Source organism: Diachasmimorpha longicaudata, chromosome 12 (assembly GCF_034640455.1).
Source record: "Diachasmimorpha longicaudata isolate KC_UGA_2023 chromosome 12, iyDiaLong2, whole genome shotgun sequence".
Taxonomy (NCBI): Eukaryota; Metazoa; Arthropoda; class Insecta; order Hymenoptera; family Braconidae; genus Diachasmimorpha; species Diachasmimorpha longicaudata.
This window is the reverse complement of record NC_087236.1, coordinates 6,806,127-6,819,273: the sequence shown is the minus strand read 5'-3', so window position 1 is coordinate 6,819,273 and position 13,147 is coordinate 6,806,127. Positions and strand designations below refer to the sequence as shown.

At 40.9% G+C, this 13,147-nt stretch overlaps 1 protein-coding gene across 14 annotated transcripts in view; it reads right to left on the bottom strand.

Moving 5' to 3' along the window:
• Positions 1–13,147, bottom strand: part of LOC135167914 (AF4/FMR2 family member lilli) — a 76,395-nt gene that overhangs the window by 4,652 nt on the left and 58,596 nt on the right. For 9 of the 14 annotated variants that reach the window (XR_010299946.1, XM_064131613.1, XM_064131614.1 and 6 more), the window contains 10 exons: positions 10,665–10,695; positions 5,099–5,153; positions 4,876–4,928; positions 3,889–4,803; positions 1,958–3,104; positions 1,270–1,406; positions 846–1,040; positions 663–740; positions 481–577; positions 41–359 (listed from right to left, as the gene is read on the bottom strand). Coding sequence is in view for 13 of the 14 variants with exons in the window: in XM_064131613.1 (XP_063987683.1) it covers positions 41–359; positions 481–577; positions 663–740; positions 846–1,040; positions 1,270–1,406; positions 1,958–3,104; positions 3,889–4,803; positions 4,876–4,928; positions 5,099–5,153; positions 10,665–10,695 (3,027 nt within the window). In the remaining variant the exon portion in view is untranslated. The remainder of the gene's footprint in view (positions 1–40; positions 360–480; positions 578–662; positions 741–845; positions 1,041–1,269; positions 1,407–1,957; positions 3,105–3,888; positions 4,804–4,875; positions 4,929–5,098; positions 5,154–10,664; positions 10,696–13,147) is intronic. The other 5 variants (XM_064131617.1, XM_064131618.1, XM_064131616.1 and 2 more) reach the window with 5 other exon arrangements.

Below are 13,147 nucleotides of genomic sequence, written 5' to 3'. Positions count from 1 at the left end.
ATGGAAAAAAGCATAATAATATTTAGGTTGTTGTACTCACCACGATGCTTATCAGTCACAAGTGCATTAGCCTGATCCCAAAGTTCATGGCAACTCATAAGTAATGAAAACTGATGAGTCAATTTCTGCATAGCCGAATGAACATTTAATGGAACACTGACGTACATTGCTGCTGGTGGTTGTCCAGTCGCAGCCCCACGATTTGCTAATTCGCCACTGCTGTAACCCGAGCTCTGACTACCAACTGACCCAACCGAACCTGCTGGCGACGGGGTGGGTGAGAGAGAGGGAGTACCTTGGCCCTCAGGCTGTACAGCAGTTGACTGTGTTGACTGTGAAGAAGCGAACTGGAATGCACACTTGTAAAATATAAAAATCCACATCAAACGAATGCAAAAGTCGGAAAAAAAACACACGATTGAATGAAGAGAATTCAAACGTGATGTGAATACATTTTCATAAAATTAATGAGCAACTCACCTTTTGATGATAATCACCAACGATCTTCTGAATCTCTTTGGTTTCATTTTTCCTCATTTTGAAGAGTTTCAGGTAAATAAGGGACTGGCACCATAAACTGGAGGAAACAAGGAAATAATTAATGATGATCTTTTTTAACCCCTGCGGGAGGCTGTTCACCCCTCTTGATCTTTATGGCTTACCTCAAGATCGCCAACTTGTTGTGTATACTACTCTCGGGTGAATTGTTCTGTTGGCTCTTGAATTTGGAAGAGATGTACCTGAGTGATTAAAGGAGAGGGGTTTTTAAAAAAATCGAAAGACTGAAGAACATTTTCTTTGTTATGGCGTTCATTAGGGAGTGTAATTGTCGAGAGGATACTCACTTGATGAGACTGAGTGTGTCCTTGTACATGGTGAAGGAGGCCCTGTCAGTTACCGGATCGGACTCCATAGCATGACCGGTTAAAAGGAAGTACAGGACTGCCTCCAAGTACAACATACCCTGGGCTGTTAATTCACACTCTTGGTCTGCGCTGTGCTTCAATCTTTTAGCTTCTGTCAGGTACTGATTTTGGTCCCTGAATTCATTCAAAAGAATAAGTTACCGTTGATATGCATAATCTTCCATTTTTTTCTAAGTAAAACGTAAGATCCGCTTTCACGGTACGAAGTAAAAAGTTCGATGGAATTTTAAGTTTCTTTTTCCAACTCATAGACACTTTTTCTGTCTGAAGAAGCCAACTATGGAATCTGATAGAAGTTCCAATTAACTTTCTAACGGTAGAAACATGCTTATCTTGTACTCACCGAACCTGGTCCTCTTGAACTTCATTCAGGGGATTGAAGTAGGAGAAGAATACCCTCTGGGGTGGCGCTGCCGGTGGTGGCAGCAGGTGAATATCAGGCTTCTCTTCCCGTTCGTGATTAGTTGGTTGTGCATCATTCTGGGTTAAATATAATCGGTTAATTTAGCAACATCTACAAGTCTATCCAACAAATAATATTGGATGATGTTGCACGAAAGTTTGAATAGATCCGAGTTCATTATCTTCACCAAGTTTGATGGTAACTAGGTTTGAACGTTCAACTTTTCATTGAAAGTATCAAAACGGGGCGGTCAGTTTTATGAGGAATTTTATGAAATATCCGGACATTATAATCATAAAATATGACAATATTCACATCCCGATGCATCATCCATATCGTATTGCAAAGTTCCATCGATTCTCTCAAATGTTGACTGAACTAGCCTCGAATTACGTTGGACGTGTAAATTAACACCACTTACTCATAACCCCGTGTTTAATGTTGAGAGAAAAAATATTCTGCTAAAGAAATATGTGTGACAGTGCTTGCTACACGCAAAAGATTGTATGAACGATTTTTCCGGGTCCGCAAAAATAGGATGGACGATTTTTCCGGATGTATCACCGGAAGCCAATGTCACTTATGAAATCCACTTTCACCCGAAATTTATCAAGGAAATGATATTTACCTGTCGTGAAGCCGGTCTCCCTATTCCTGCCTCCTTGTCCCCGTGTTTCCGTTTCCTCTTCTTCTTCTCCTTGTGCTCAGACTTAACTTTAGACTCAACTGAACAAACACTAACACTCGAAACAGAAGTACAACTTGGATTACGTTTTCGTTTAGGTGCATTACCGTTCAATCCACTAGCACCACTTGTACCACTACCACTGGGACCCGCTCTATTCTTACTATCATTATCACTTTTAATTGTACGTTTAACTTTGTCATCAATCTCATTGTTATCACCGTGAGTTCTGTAGTCTGTTGGTGACACTGTATCAATAATTTCGCCCTCCTCAGGGGTAGGTGGGCGTTCCGTTTTAACATTGGATTGTCGTGATGCTGGCCTTGTGTCGGGCAATTCTGTTCTCTCTCTGAGCTCTTGTCCCCTTGACGATTGGGGTATATGAGGGATTCTATTTAAATCGATTTTACATATTAGACTTGGCATTCCATTGGCATACGTTAGGGATGGAAAACTTGGTAATGTGGAAGCCTGTGATGAAGGCCTTTTGTATGGGCTTTCACTACCCGTCGGTGTGTTTGCTGTGCCTGTGTACTCTTCAACGTAAATACCACATTTACCACCGCCCTTTCCACCTTTTCCACCCTTACCACCACCCTTTGCGCCACCCTTGGCAGTTGAAAAGAGCTTTCTCAATGTGTCACTCTTCTTCTTATCTTGAACATTACCACCGTCTTCCTCCTGAAGCTTTGGTGCTGAACTATTGTCACTGTCGGAATTATCCAATGATGTTGCACGCGTTGGAGGGGCACGTGGACGTGGTGGTACCCTCGCTATTTGCCTGTTATTTCTGTGAGCTGTCTCAGATTCACTGTCCGAATCGCTTGCACAACCTGAGGTGTTTGTCACCCGTGGTCGTGGACGTCGGGGCTTTGCCTTCGTCGGACTCTTCTTCTTCTCCTGTTTCTTTGGTGAGTCCATCAGTTTTGAGCGCTTTGTCGGTAGTCGTCTCCAGTCAGATTCGTCTTCAGAGGCACTGTGCTTTGTTGGTCTCTCATCTTCACTTGATGACAAACTCAGTCGGGATTCACGTTTCTCCGGAAGTGCGGCTGGTGGAGGAATCCTTTGGTCGCATTCGGAGTCACTTGATCTGTAGGGGCATAAGAGACGATTAGAATCTTATTTGAAAACTCATCATTATTGGACAGCAATGAAAATCTGACGGTTATATTCCATTGGATTCAATAGAGGGGCTATTATAAAAAGAAATGGTTTTTTTTTTGAACCATTTTATGTAAAATACATCCGTCCATCTCGCTTGATATCGCAATCGATACGTATAACATGAAAATTGTACATATGTAATACTCACAATCCAATTCAACGACCACAAAACGTGAAATACTTATTAACACAGTTATCCCAATTACCATAAACTGAATAATTGATCAATTAGCCCTCTATCAATTTGCATTTTGTCAACCGCACTGTAAATAACTGCTTTCTGGATATGAATCCACGGGAATAAACTTTCCCCCCGGGTCTACCATCGCGATGATTTGTGAATCAAAATGAGATTGAAATTCCAGTAATATCTTTCTATTTATGAGTAATAATCGAGATCGCGTTCAAAATAGAATGTTCATGATTAATTGATTGCAGTCTATCCCAGCGTGAATTACGATTTTAGCTCCGGTATTTGTGAATAAAGAAATGGCAAGCGTAATAACGGAATTCAACACGATGTTTATCTCTTTATTTTCAATTTTCCAAAGTCCCGCTCTTACTTATTACTTGTTCGATTTTATCATCTGCTATCTAAAATAAACAACCCTCGGCGAGGTTTCCCTTATGGACCGAAACATCGGGTGTTTTATGACAATAATGCGTACAGATATTTTTAATGAAATTTTTGGATTAATGAATAAATGTACCTGACATCACTGGCTTCGTCCTCGCTACTTTCAACCGTGGCTTTTGTCACTGGCGTCTTCTTCTTCTTGGGACTACTGACACTTCGCTGTCTGTTGCGCTTGGAGCTCGGTTTTGCCTCCTCAGCAATCGTTCTGTGGCTCTTTGGACTTTTGACAGCCTCTTTGACCGATTTTCTGGGTCTACCGCGTTTACGCACGTCCGGGGGCTTCGGCTTCTCAGGTATCACCACTCTGGGCTCCTCAATCTTCTTCTTGTCTGTGTCGGAGGTGTGATCACTGTCGCTGAGAGTCGCTAGAGCTGAACCTCTTGTTCTCTTTATCGTCTCGTTCGCCTGCCAGTCATCATCACCATCCGATCTACTTGTCCGCGAGTCTTTTGGCACTTCCTCAGGCGAACTGTCTCGTCTCAGCACATCCTGGGACAATTTGTTGTCTGAATTCAGACCAGATTGTACTGACTTTTGGTCCAGAAAGCTACTCAAGTTCCAACGGGGCTTGGATTCCTCAGCCGGTGGTTCTTCAAGTGATGCCCTTGGTGATGCTGGTGGTGGTGTGCTAGGACCTTTAGTTAATACCGGTCCATTCTCGTCTTCAGAGTCATCACTACTGTCCGATCCCGAGTCCGAACCGGAATCAGAGCTCGATGAAGCCGATCCAGAACTCTGGGGTGCATGACCTGGTGGACTGGGAGGTCGCAACTGGACACCTGGGCTCTGCGAGTGCTTTCGGGGGGATGGAGCCAATGGTGACAGCAAACGCTCCGGTGATAATTGCTTCGGGGGAGTTGCTCGTGGCGGTGATAGAGGACGGGGGAGCAACAGGGGACCCAGTGGTGACATCGCCATTGGGGATGTCTCCACCGGAGTCAAGGGAAGAGGCGCTGGCATCATTGGAGGGAGGAGTGTTGATGGCAAACTGAAATTGATAATGATGATGGGTCAATATGGGGATTGCCTCGGCCGAGGGCGTTCTTTGGGCACTACTTACTCCATATTTGGCACGGGCGATCTGGGCCTTTGTAATCTTGATGTTGCACCCTGCTGAGAAAATAAAGTCATTTTATGATAATGTCTGGAATTATCAGGAGCATTTTCTCTATCGAGAAATAAACATTAATGCAGTTAATTCCAATGGTGTGAAAAATATTATCCCCCCCCCCCCCAGGAAATTATAATCCCATCAATTCAAATTAAATGATAAATTTCCTCACCTTGAGACCATCGTCGTCGCTGTCCTCAGAGAGGCTCAAATCACGTGCCAGATCACTGGAATTGAAAAAAATAACAATGATTAGTCCTCCAATTAGGGAGGATGAGTATCAATTACAGGGTAAACACAGTGAATATGATCATCGATGGTGCAACAGAGCGCAAGGAAATTTATAGGTAAAAAAAAAATAATAATAATTTGTGAGAGAGCTCGAAAGTACTCAGTGGCATCATGAGTGCCGCTGAGTCCGGAGTTAAAACGTATATACCCCGGGAACATACATAAGTGTGGGTACAATATATGTAGAAGGCAAAGAGAGGACAGCGGACAACGACCCCGAGTATGTGCCTCAGTGTGTTCCTGTCCTACCCCCGTCTACTACCGAAGCGTCCGAAGGTTCGCTACCTGACTCCACACTCTACTACTCCCTCCCTCTCACTCACTCTCATTCTCTTGCCCCTTCCCTCGCTGTACCCCGAGGTTTACCCGTTTTGTGGGCTCGTCCACTTGTCACTGCGGGAAATCACAAATGTCGAGGATCTCTAACTGTGCAAATTCTCATCATGCATTCAAGGGCAATAGTTTAATGCTTTTTACATGAGTTGAGTTATGCAAGAGTTTAGGGATTATTCTGGCTTCGTTTCTTTATTCAATCATTCGATCAAATTATTTAAATTTACTCGATTGATTTATTGTTTATTCATTAGGAATTGTGAAGGGAGTTTTTTTAACGAGTCAAGGTCAAGGTTATTTTCCTTTTATCTATTTATGTGTTTGGCATCATTAAATTTTATTTTTACCTACCAGAGAAAAATAGTAAAATATTTTTTTACAAGTTGGTCAACATTTTCCAACTTATTTTGAAACTTTTATTTCATTATACGGAGAACTGGGTAGTTTGATTAAATTAATTTATACATTCATTCACTAGTAATCAGCATAAAATAATGGATTATTTGTGTCAATTTAATTATCTCCATAAATTATCACCATTGTCTCTCCCCAACGTTACAGCAGTACTCCTTAATATCGTAATAATAAAGAAAATAGCCCTGAAGTCTCCATTTATGAACTCTCATTATAAAAACATATTATTTTTACGTTCGGTGTTCCCAGTGTAGAGTGATAACTCGTTGGTTTTACGAGTCTTCCATTTTCAAGATAAGCATCCCAACTCCAGCATTGAAAGTAAACAGGGTGAGGGGAGTAGAGGAGAGAGGTAGGAGGAAGAGCATTGAAGTGAAGGAAGAAGTGAGAGAGATGAAATGAAAAATAGAGACAGAGAAACCGAGACTGAGGATTTAAAAGCCGAGAGATCTGCACGAGCTAATCGCAAGATTCATCGACTCTGTCGACAGAGTGCTCTCCACTTCTCGCGTTCAACCCTCATCAGTTGATCATTTTTTATATCAGGTGTCTGTTAGTTTAGTCCGGTATTATCCGTCAAATGTGAATTAATGGTGGGAAAAATAGGAACAACAGGCTGATGTATAAAATTACGAAATTTTATATTCTCGTATTATTATCCGTGTTTAGTATCATTTGTGTTTTATGGACATGAAAACTGGCTCTATTTCACGATTTACCCGGTGTGTATATGGCGGAGGTAACAGGATTCAGGTACATGTGGAACTTGGCGACGCGCGTGTAACGAGCTTTGGCTTCCGGCAGACCTTCTTGCAGGACGAGTTATCTTCATTCTTTTTTACTGCTGTTTTTTCGTTTTTTATGAGCGTGTAGAAGTGTATGAATGTGTAATTGGAATTGGTGAAGGCTGAGAAATTGATAATTAGGGATATTTATTCAAATGAAACAACTATTAAAATATTTCTTCTTCATCGTCGGGCTACTTTGGTAATAATGGCTTTTTGCATTTTTCATCATTTTTTAAACAGTGCACTCTTGCTCGGAATAATCTACCAAATTCAATTATCAATCATTTCGAAAAAGAACTATTTTCTCTTCCAATTGAATTCGTGAATCCAATTGATCTCGTTTTTAGTACACGCGGATGAGTTTTTGGTATCAGAAGAAGAGAATACTTCGGTCGACGACCCGTTGCGCGCCGCCGACTGGCGTGGATGACATCCAGGGTGGGTGGTAGCAACAGAGAAACCGTTTTCACCCCCTTCCAATCTTTCTCTTTCTCTCTCTCTCTCTCCTCCCCTACGTTTTTCATTTTGCCTTCCCATTTCACCAGTACAGGCTGAAACCTTCGCAATCGATATACTCGAGTGTTTCATCCCCTGTGTTACTTCCCTTTTTTTGAGCCATTCCCTCCTCACTTCTCTCAACTCATCCTCTGAGTACTGGCACAAGGAGAGTTGCTTCCTCCCACCCCAGTGAATATCTTCTTTCACGTTAACGATTAGTGTTGGAAAATGAATCCACTTAAATCATCGATATTTGCCGCGAGCCAACGATAGGATAATGGCATATAAGCGCTCGACTCCATTGTTTATTTTAGAAATCTTCATTTAATTATTTTTATGAAAATTAAAATCATGGTTAATAAATGGAATTGTCATTTACGGCCATAAAGAGAACTCAACAAGCTCTGCTACTGGAAAAGATATCAAATTCTATCCATTCATTGGCGAATAATTTTGACGATAACAATAATAATGGATTGAATTCACGGAATTGCCCGAACGTTTAAACGTCTCTGCAACTTCTCACCAGAGGTTATTAACAAGTGAATTCCAAGGGAGAAGGAGAGCTCAAACAGCTTGTGAATAACTCCACAACTTTCAAGTGTTCATACTAGTTTTCCAGTTCTGCTATATACTCCTCTCCACAGCCATCACTATCTCTTTTCCAACATTCTCACAATAGTGTTCCGTCTCATTCTGTTATTCTTTTTTTTTATCCCCCCCCCCCCCCCCTCCTCCTCATCTCAACTCCCTAGGTATGATTTTTTTTCTCTCACTTGTCTTTTTAGTTTTGTAGATTTCCACTTTTTTATTCATTTTTTCGCGTCGGGTTCATACCTTTACGTACTAGACATGTATCTGCAATGGAGGAGGAGAAAGAGAGAAGTTGGGTAATAATTTTACCTCTATCTCCTCGCGGTAGATTTTATTTGTATGCCTGTGGGTGTTAGTGCTTGCAAGAAAAACGAGATGATGCAATTTTGTATCTTGTATTTCTACGCTTCTTGGGGGTGAGAGAGAGTGAGAGAGAGAGGAAAATTATTGCGGTCAAGGGGACGTCAATTTCTTAACCCCCGGGACAAAATGTGGTTTTCATCTCCCCCTTTTCGGGGCTTTGACAGAATTGTGAAATTAATTATTCAAGTTTGCTATTTTTTATGAGGCAGGAGGAGGTCATTCATATTTATGGTTTCGTGTGTGAGATGAATTTTTTGTGAGTTGAATAAATTGTATGAATGTTATAAAGAATGAGTGAATATTTTATTTCTTTTATTTGAGGAACCCTTGCGTCGTTCTTAATTCAAAAAACTGCAAAATTAGCAGTTTCAATTTCTATTTTTTGACATTCATTCGACATCATTGCATGAAATGAAATTCAATCGAGGAAATAATTGTTTTATTCGATTGAAACGAACTAGAATTTGCAACTTTTATCTTGGTAATGAAATTTATTTGAAAAATATTATGGTTTATATTAATAAAATTGATGTTTTATTCCTCGCAATGAAAAAGACCTTTCTCTGAGCATCTGTTCCACGATCTTTCATTTATTCCAATTGCCGAATCATTGGAAATTGATCAGAATTCATTTGAAACCATTTAAAATGTTCTTTGACCCAAAACCCGTGGTATGAAAAAAACAAGCAGATTGTAAACGTAAATTCGGAGAGGGTGAGTTTATCGGTGGGATAAACGCAACGAGCGCGAATCGACGATAACTCGCGACACATTCACCCTCTCATACCCCATTCGACGAAGTTTCATTCGGTCTACGGTGGGAAAAGGGTGCACTATGCGCAGTAAATCCACCCCATTCATGTTTGAGAGAACGAGATGGGGTATTCTCTAATCCCAATCGTCCAAAACTCACTTCCTGAACCATCATACCATCTTCTCTTTCACTTCAGGAGTTTTTAACCGCCGTTTTCAACCAGTCGGTATCTCCCGGCAAATAAAACGGATGTTTATTACTCCTTAAGGAGGACATGAAGAATAAAAGGAGGGAAGAGAGTGGAGGAATTACTGTATCTTTTGAGTTTTATTTTATTGTTAATTAGAATATTTTAAATTCAAGAGATTAAAATGTATTAGGAACCTGGCATTCGATTGAAAATTGTCTTTTTCATTTGTCCAATGGGACAGTTGGGGGTTATTTTCCAAAAATAAATCCCATTATCGCATCTAGTGTTCCACTTGGATATCCCTAAGCGACATTGAGGGGGATTAAAGTCGATTTAGAAGCAGCAGGAGAAATGGCTTCATACCCTATCGATTTTTAAGCCACAGTTGGCGGCAAAATACATAGCGGCGTATTTGTGCGAGATTTCGCTGAGCGGGTCGTTTAGAATATGAAAATCCGCGGCGTCGTAACGAAAAGCGTTGGGTAAAGGGCTATGAATAGAACACATGGTGAGGCATGCGGAAGATATACTCACAACTGGATTTTAACGTTAATAAATCCGGGAAACTACTGCTGACGGACTTAATGAAATTATTAAGAGAGTAATTGTGGAGGATCCGGAGTATTTTCGGGTTTGTGAGCCGGACGAGGCTGTTCGCATATTCAGTCAGCCGTTTGTTCCGTCAACAGCTCTTCTGATGAATTATATTAATTTTTTTCTTCAAGTTAATTGCCAGGGTAATAAAAATATTTCCTTCAATAAAAAAAATAAATATAATAGAATAGAAAGAAAAAATATAAACAAGAAAAAAGGGTATAATTTATCGCCAGGATCACGGATCCGTCGTACAAAGCTTTTTCACTGGCAAACCATCTCTCGCCCTAGTTTTCCAGGTCGACTCGTTGGTTATTAGGGGCAGTTACTGAGGGGCATAGGGTGGCTTTAGAGTAAAGGTTGAAACTTGAACATTCCCCGGCGGCCACACTCCCAGAGACAAGGGAAAAGTTGAGGGTGTCAAAGGGCGGAGAGGGAGGTAAAAAGTACGATACACTGATAGTAGAATGGTTTGAGGGGGAGTTGGTGTGGTATATGTGTACAACTGAGGTAAAGATAGACGTGTGTCCCGGGCCTACAGCGTCGACGGGTCATTAATTCCCTCGGTTCGATAAAGCATATTATACGGGGAGTCGAGAGACCCGCCCCAGGAAATTGCCGCGCGAGCACGGAATCATCATCTATAAACTGTGCTAAGGGCACACACAGCCGGAACCTAATTTACGACGATCCGTGTAGCAGACGAAATTCCGGAGAATTTCAGAGTTTTTGGACTTTTGTTTTCCTTGTATAAACATATCAATCTTTGATGATAGAAGGGGTGACGCGGGGTCGGGGATGTGCCTTGGAATCCATTCTGAGGGATTAATGGTTCATGTCTATTGAGGCAGATTGATCGAGGAGAGAGTGTTCTTTCGATAAAAATAAATGACAATGGTTTCAATATTGTTTTACTTACGAAGATAATCTGCTCCCATGTCTCTCGCGTTCTGTAACAAAAATAGACATAAATTAGCGAGGATTCTGGAAAGGGTGATCACACACTTCAAAATATCTTGGTAAAGTAGATAGATTGGTCGGTCGACATTCCATAAAATTTCTCCCGAGATGCTTCTCCCATTAAAATATTTTTTTTTCTAATCTTTTATTACAAAATAACACTATCTGAAGGGAATAAAAATAAAAATCCTTACGCAATGTTCAATGGTTCTATGAATAATAATCCACAATAGAATAAGAACCCCTAAAGCTTACAAATGCTACAATCACACAACTCCGAATGGTATTGTCCATGGGTTATAACGGGTTTTGGGACGCATAATACAAACATCTCGAGGTATCAGCATTGAATAAATAGCGGAAGGGACCGGCAAGCGATCTACCTCAAAGACCTTTTTTCCTTCACCCAAATAAAACCCGAACCCAAGAAAAAATAAATTGTAATAAAATATTGATTCCACTAATATAATTATTAAAATATTAGTCCATTAAATTATTTATGGTTTTTATTTTATGATGGATATGTTATTAATTCAATTTTTTTAACAAGCCCGATTTATTTTTGAATTTAAATTTGATCTCAACTCAAGATAAAATCCCTCGTTTCGCCGAGTCACTCCCCAAGACGGTACAAAAAAACTAATTTGATTAAGTTCAAACGGTTCCACGTGCATCACCACAATGTTTCATCGGAAAAGGAACTTGAAAAAACTCAACAGAGACGTCAAACCATTGAAAAAGTCGTTGAATAGACAATGAAAAGTCGTTAAATTCAGCAGTGTAAAACAGGGTTGGAGTAAAGTGGTGCGAGAAAAGGGGAGTGTTGCAAAGAATCAATGGGGCAAAGTGAGCGAATGGAGAGGGCTAGTAGAAAAGAACGTAAACGAGGAGTGAATCCTTTTGGATCACGATCGGAAGTAATGTCCTCCTGACGTTATTTCTGTCACGTACTAGATGAGCATTCCCAGAAGCGACCGATCCCGCCAAAATACCATTTAAAAAATCGACATTGGGCCAACATGGAGGGTAATTTTTAACTTGTTTTGTAATAATTAATCTGATTACTCGTTCATGAGGAAGTGGTCAGTCTGATGAGCTGTTACACGTGTTTCATTGGCTCTCATTGTGACGCGATTATCTTTTGTTTCGCATTGTTGGGAAGTGGTGGATAAAAAAAAAAATATTGTTGAGGTATCACGCACTCGACGATGCCCAGTGGATGGTTATTGTCGCGCAGCTGGCACAGACCGGCTGCCATGCGCACACACCACTGCAGGTACAGAACATGTGAGAATGTGCGAGAAAGGTGATGGAGGATGAGGGGCACCTGGGTTTTTGCGTCATTTCGTCGCACGAGCAATGGGAGAAATTCAAGGTTTCTTAAATCGTTATAGAGCATTCAAACCAATTCCGAGGTTTTCAGCCACTGGGGGACAACTGACGAATGAACTTCGGAGCCATTGACTCCTGACATTGGAAGCTTTTCGAATTTTCTTCGGGCGGCGTGTGCAACATTTATGAGCCCTCCGTTGATTACTTTTTCGCAATTATAATGGTAAATTGACCGGATTGAGTGAGTTGATTTGATAAAAACACTTTTTTTATATATCTAAAAATAAAATGCTGAAAAACTGACTCATGAAATGGCTTTGCATGCGCCAGACGATGCGCATTCCAATTCCCAATAGTCCGAGAGCTTAAAAAAAATTGAAAAATCACGAGAATGAAAGAAAAATATGAAGAAACGAGTTGAAAGAACTGTTGAGAAGCTAACGGCAATTCAACGAACGAAAGTATCCTCCTCTGGCCTGAGTTTCACCGGATTACTCCGATATTTTCATCACGTACGAGCTACGGGGTTGCGAGGTTGTACTACTCGCAGGGAGAGAAGAGAGTGAGAGAGACGAAAAGCTCCAAAGAAATGAAAAGAAGTGCTTCCACGCTCGGGGCCCAGGTGGAGGGGTATTATTCGTTCTAGAGACAAACGCTTCATGACTGCATACAAGCGGGTGGAGAAATAGTCGTGAAGACGCTCGACACCTGATACTACAATGGATAACCGACACTCGCTCTCCCGGCAGTTTTCAAACTTTTACGTTAAACTTCCGATGACATTCCCCCACTTCAAATCGGCATTTTATCGTTTGATTAAAAACGAATTAATTAATTAATTAATTGAGAATCATCACTGAATATCGAGCTTTCACCAATTGTAATTAGCAAAACTATGAAAATATATATTATCACCTGAAACAAGCAGATAACTGACGAACCCTTTCAACACTTCAAACTTCGTGTACATGATCTCAAAAATGTCATGAAAAAAAAAAAAATTCAGCCACGTGCTCACATCCTTCCGGTCCGTTTCCTCCTCTCAGACCCCCTCTCTCCTCGCCCCTCCTGGCACACCTCCACAAGAGCACAAAGAAACTGCAACGCGCA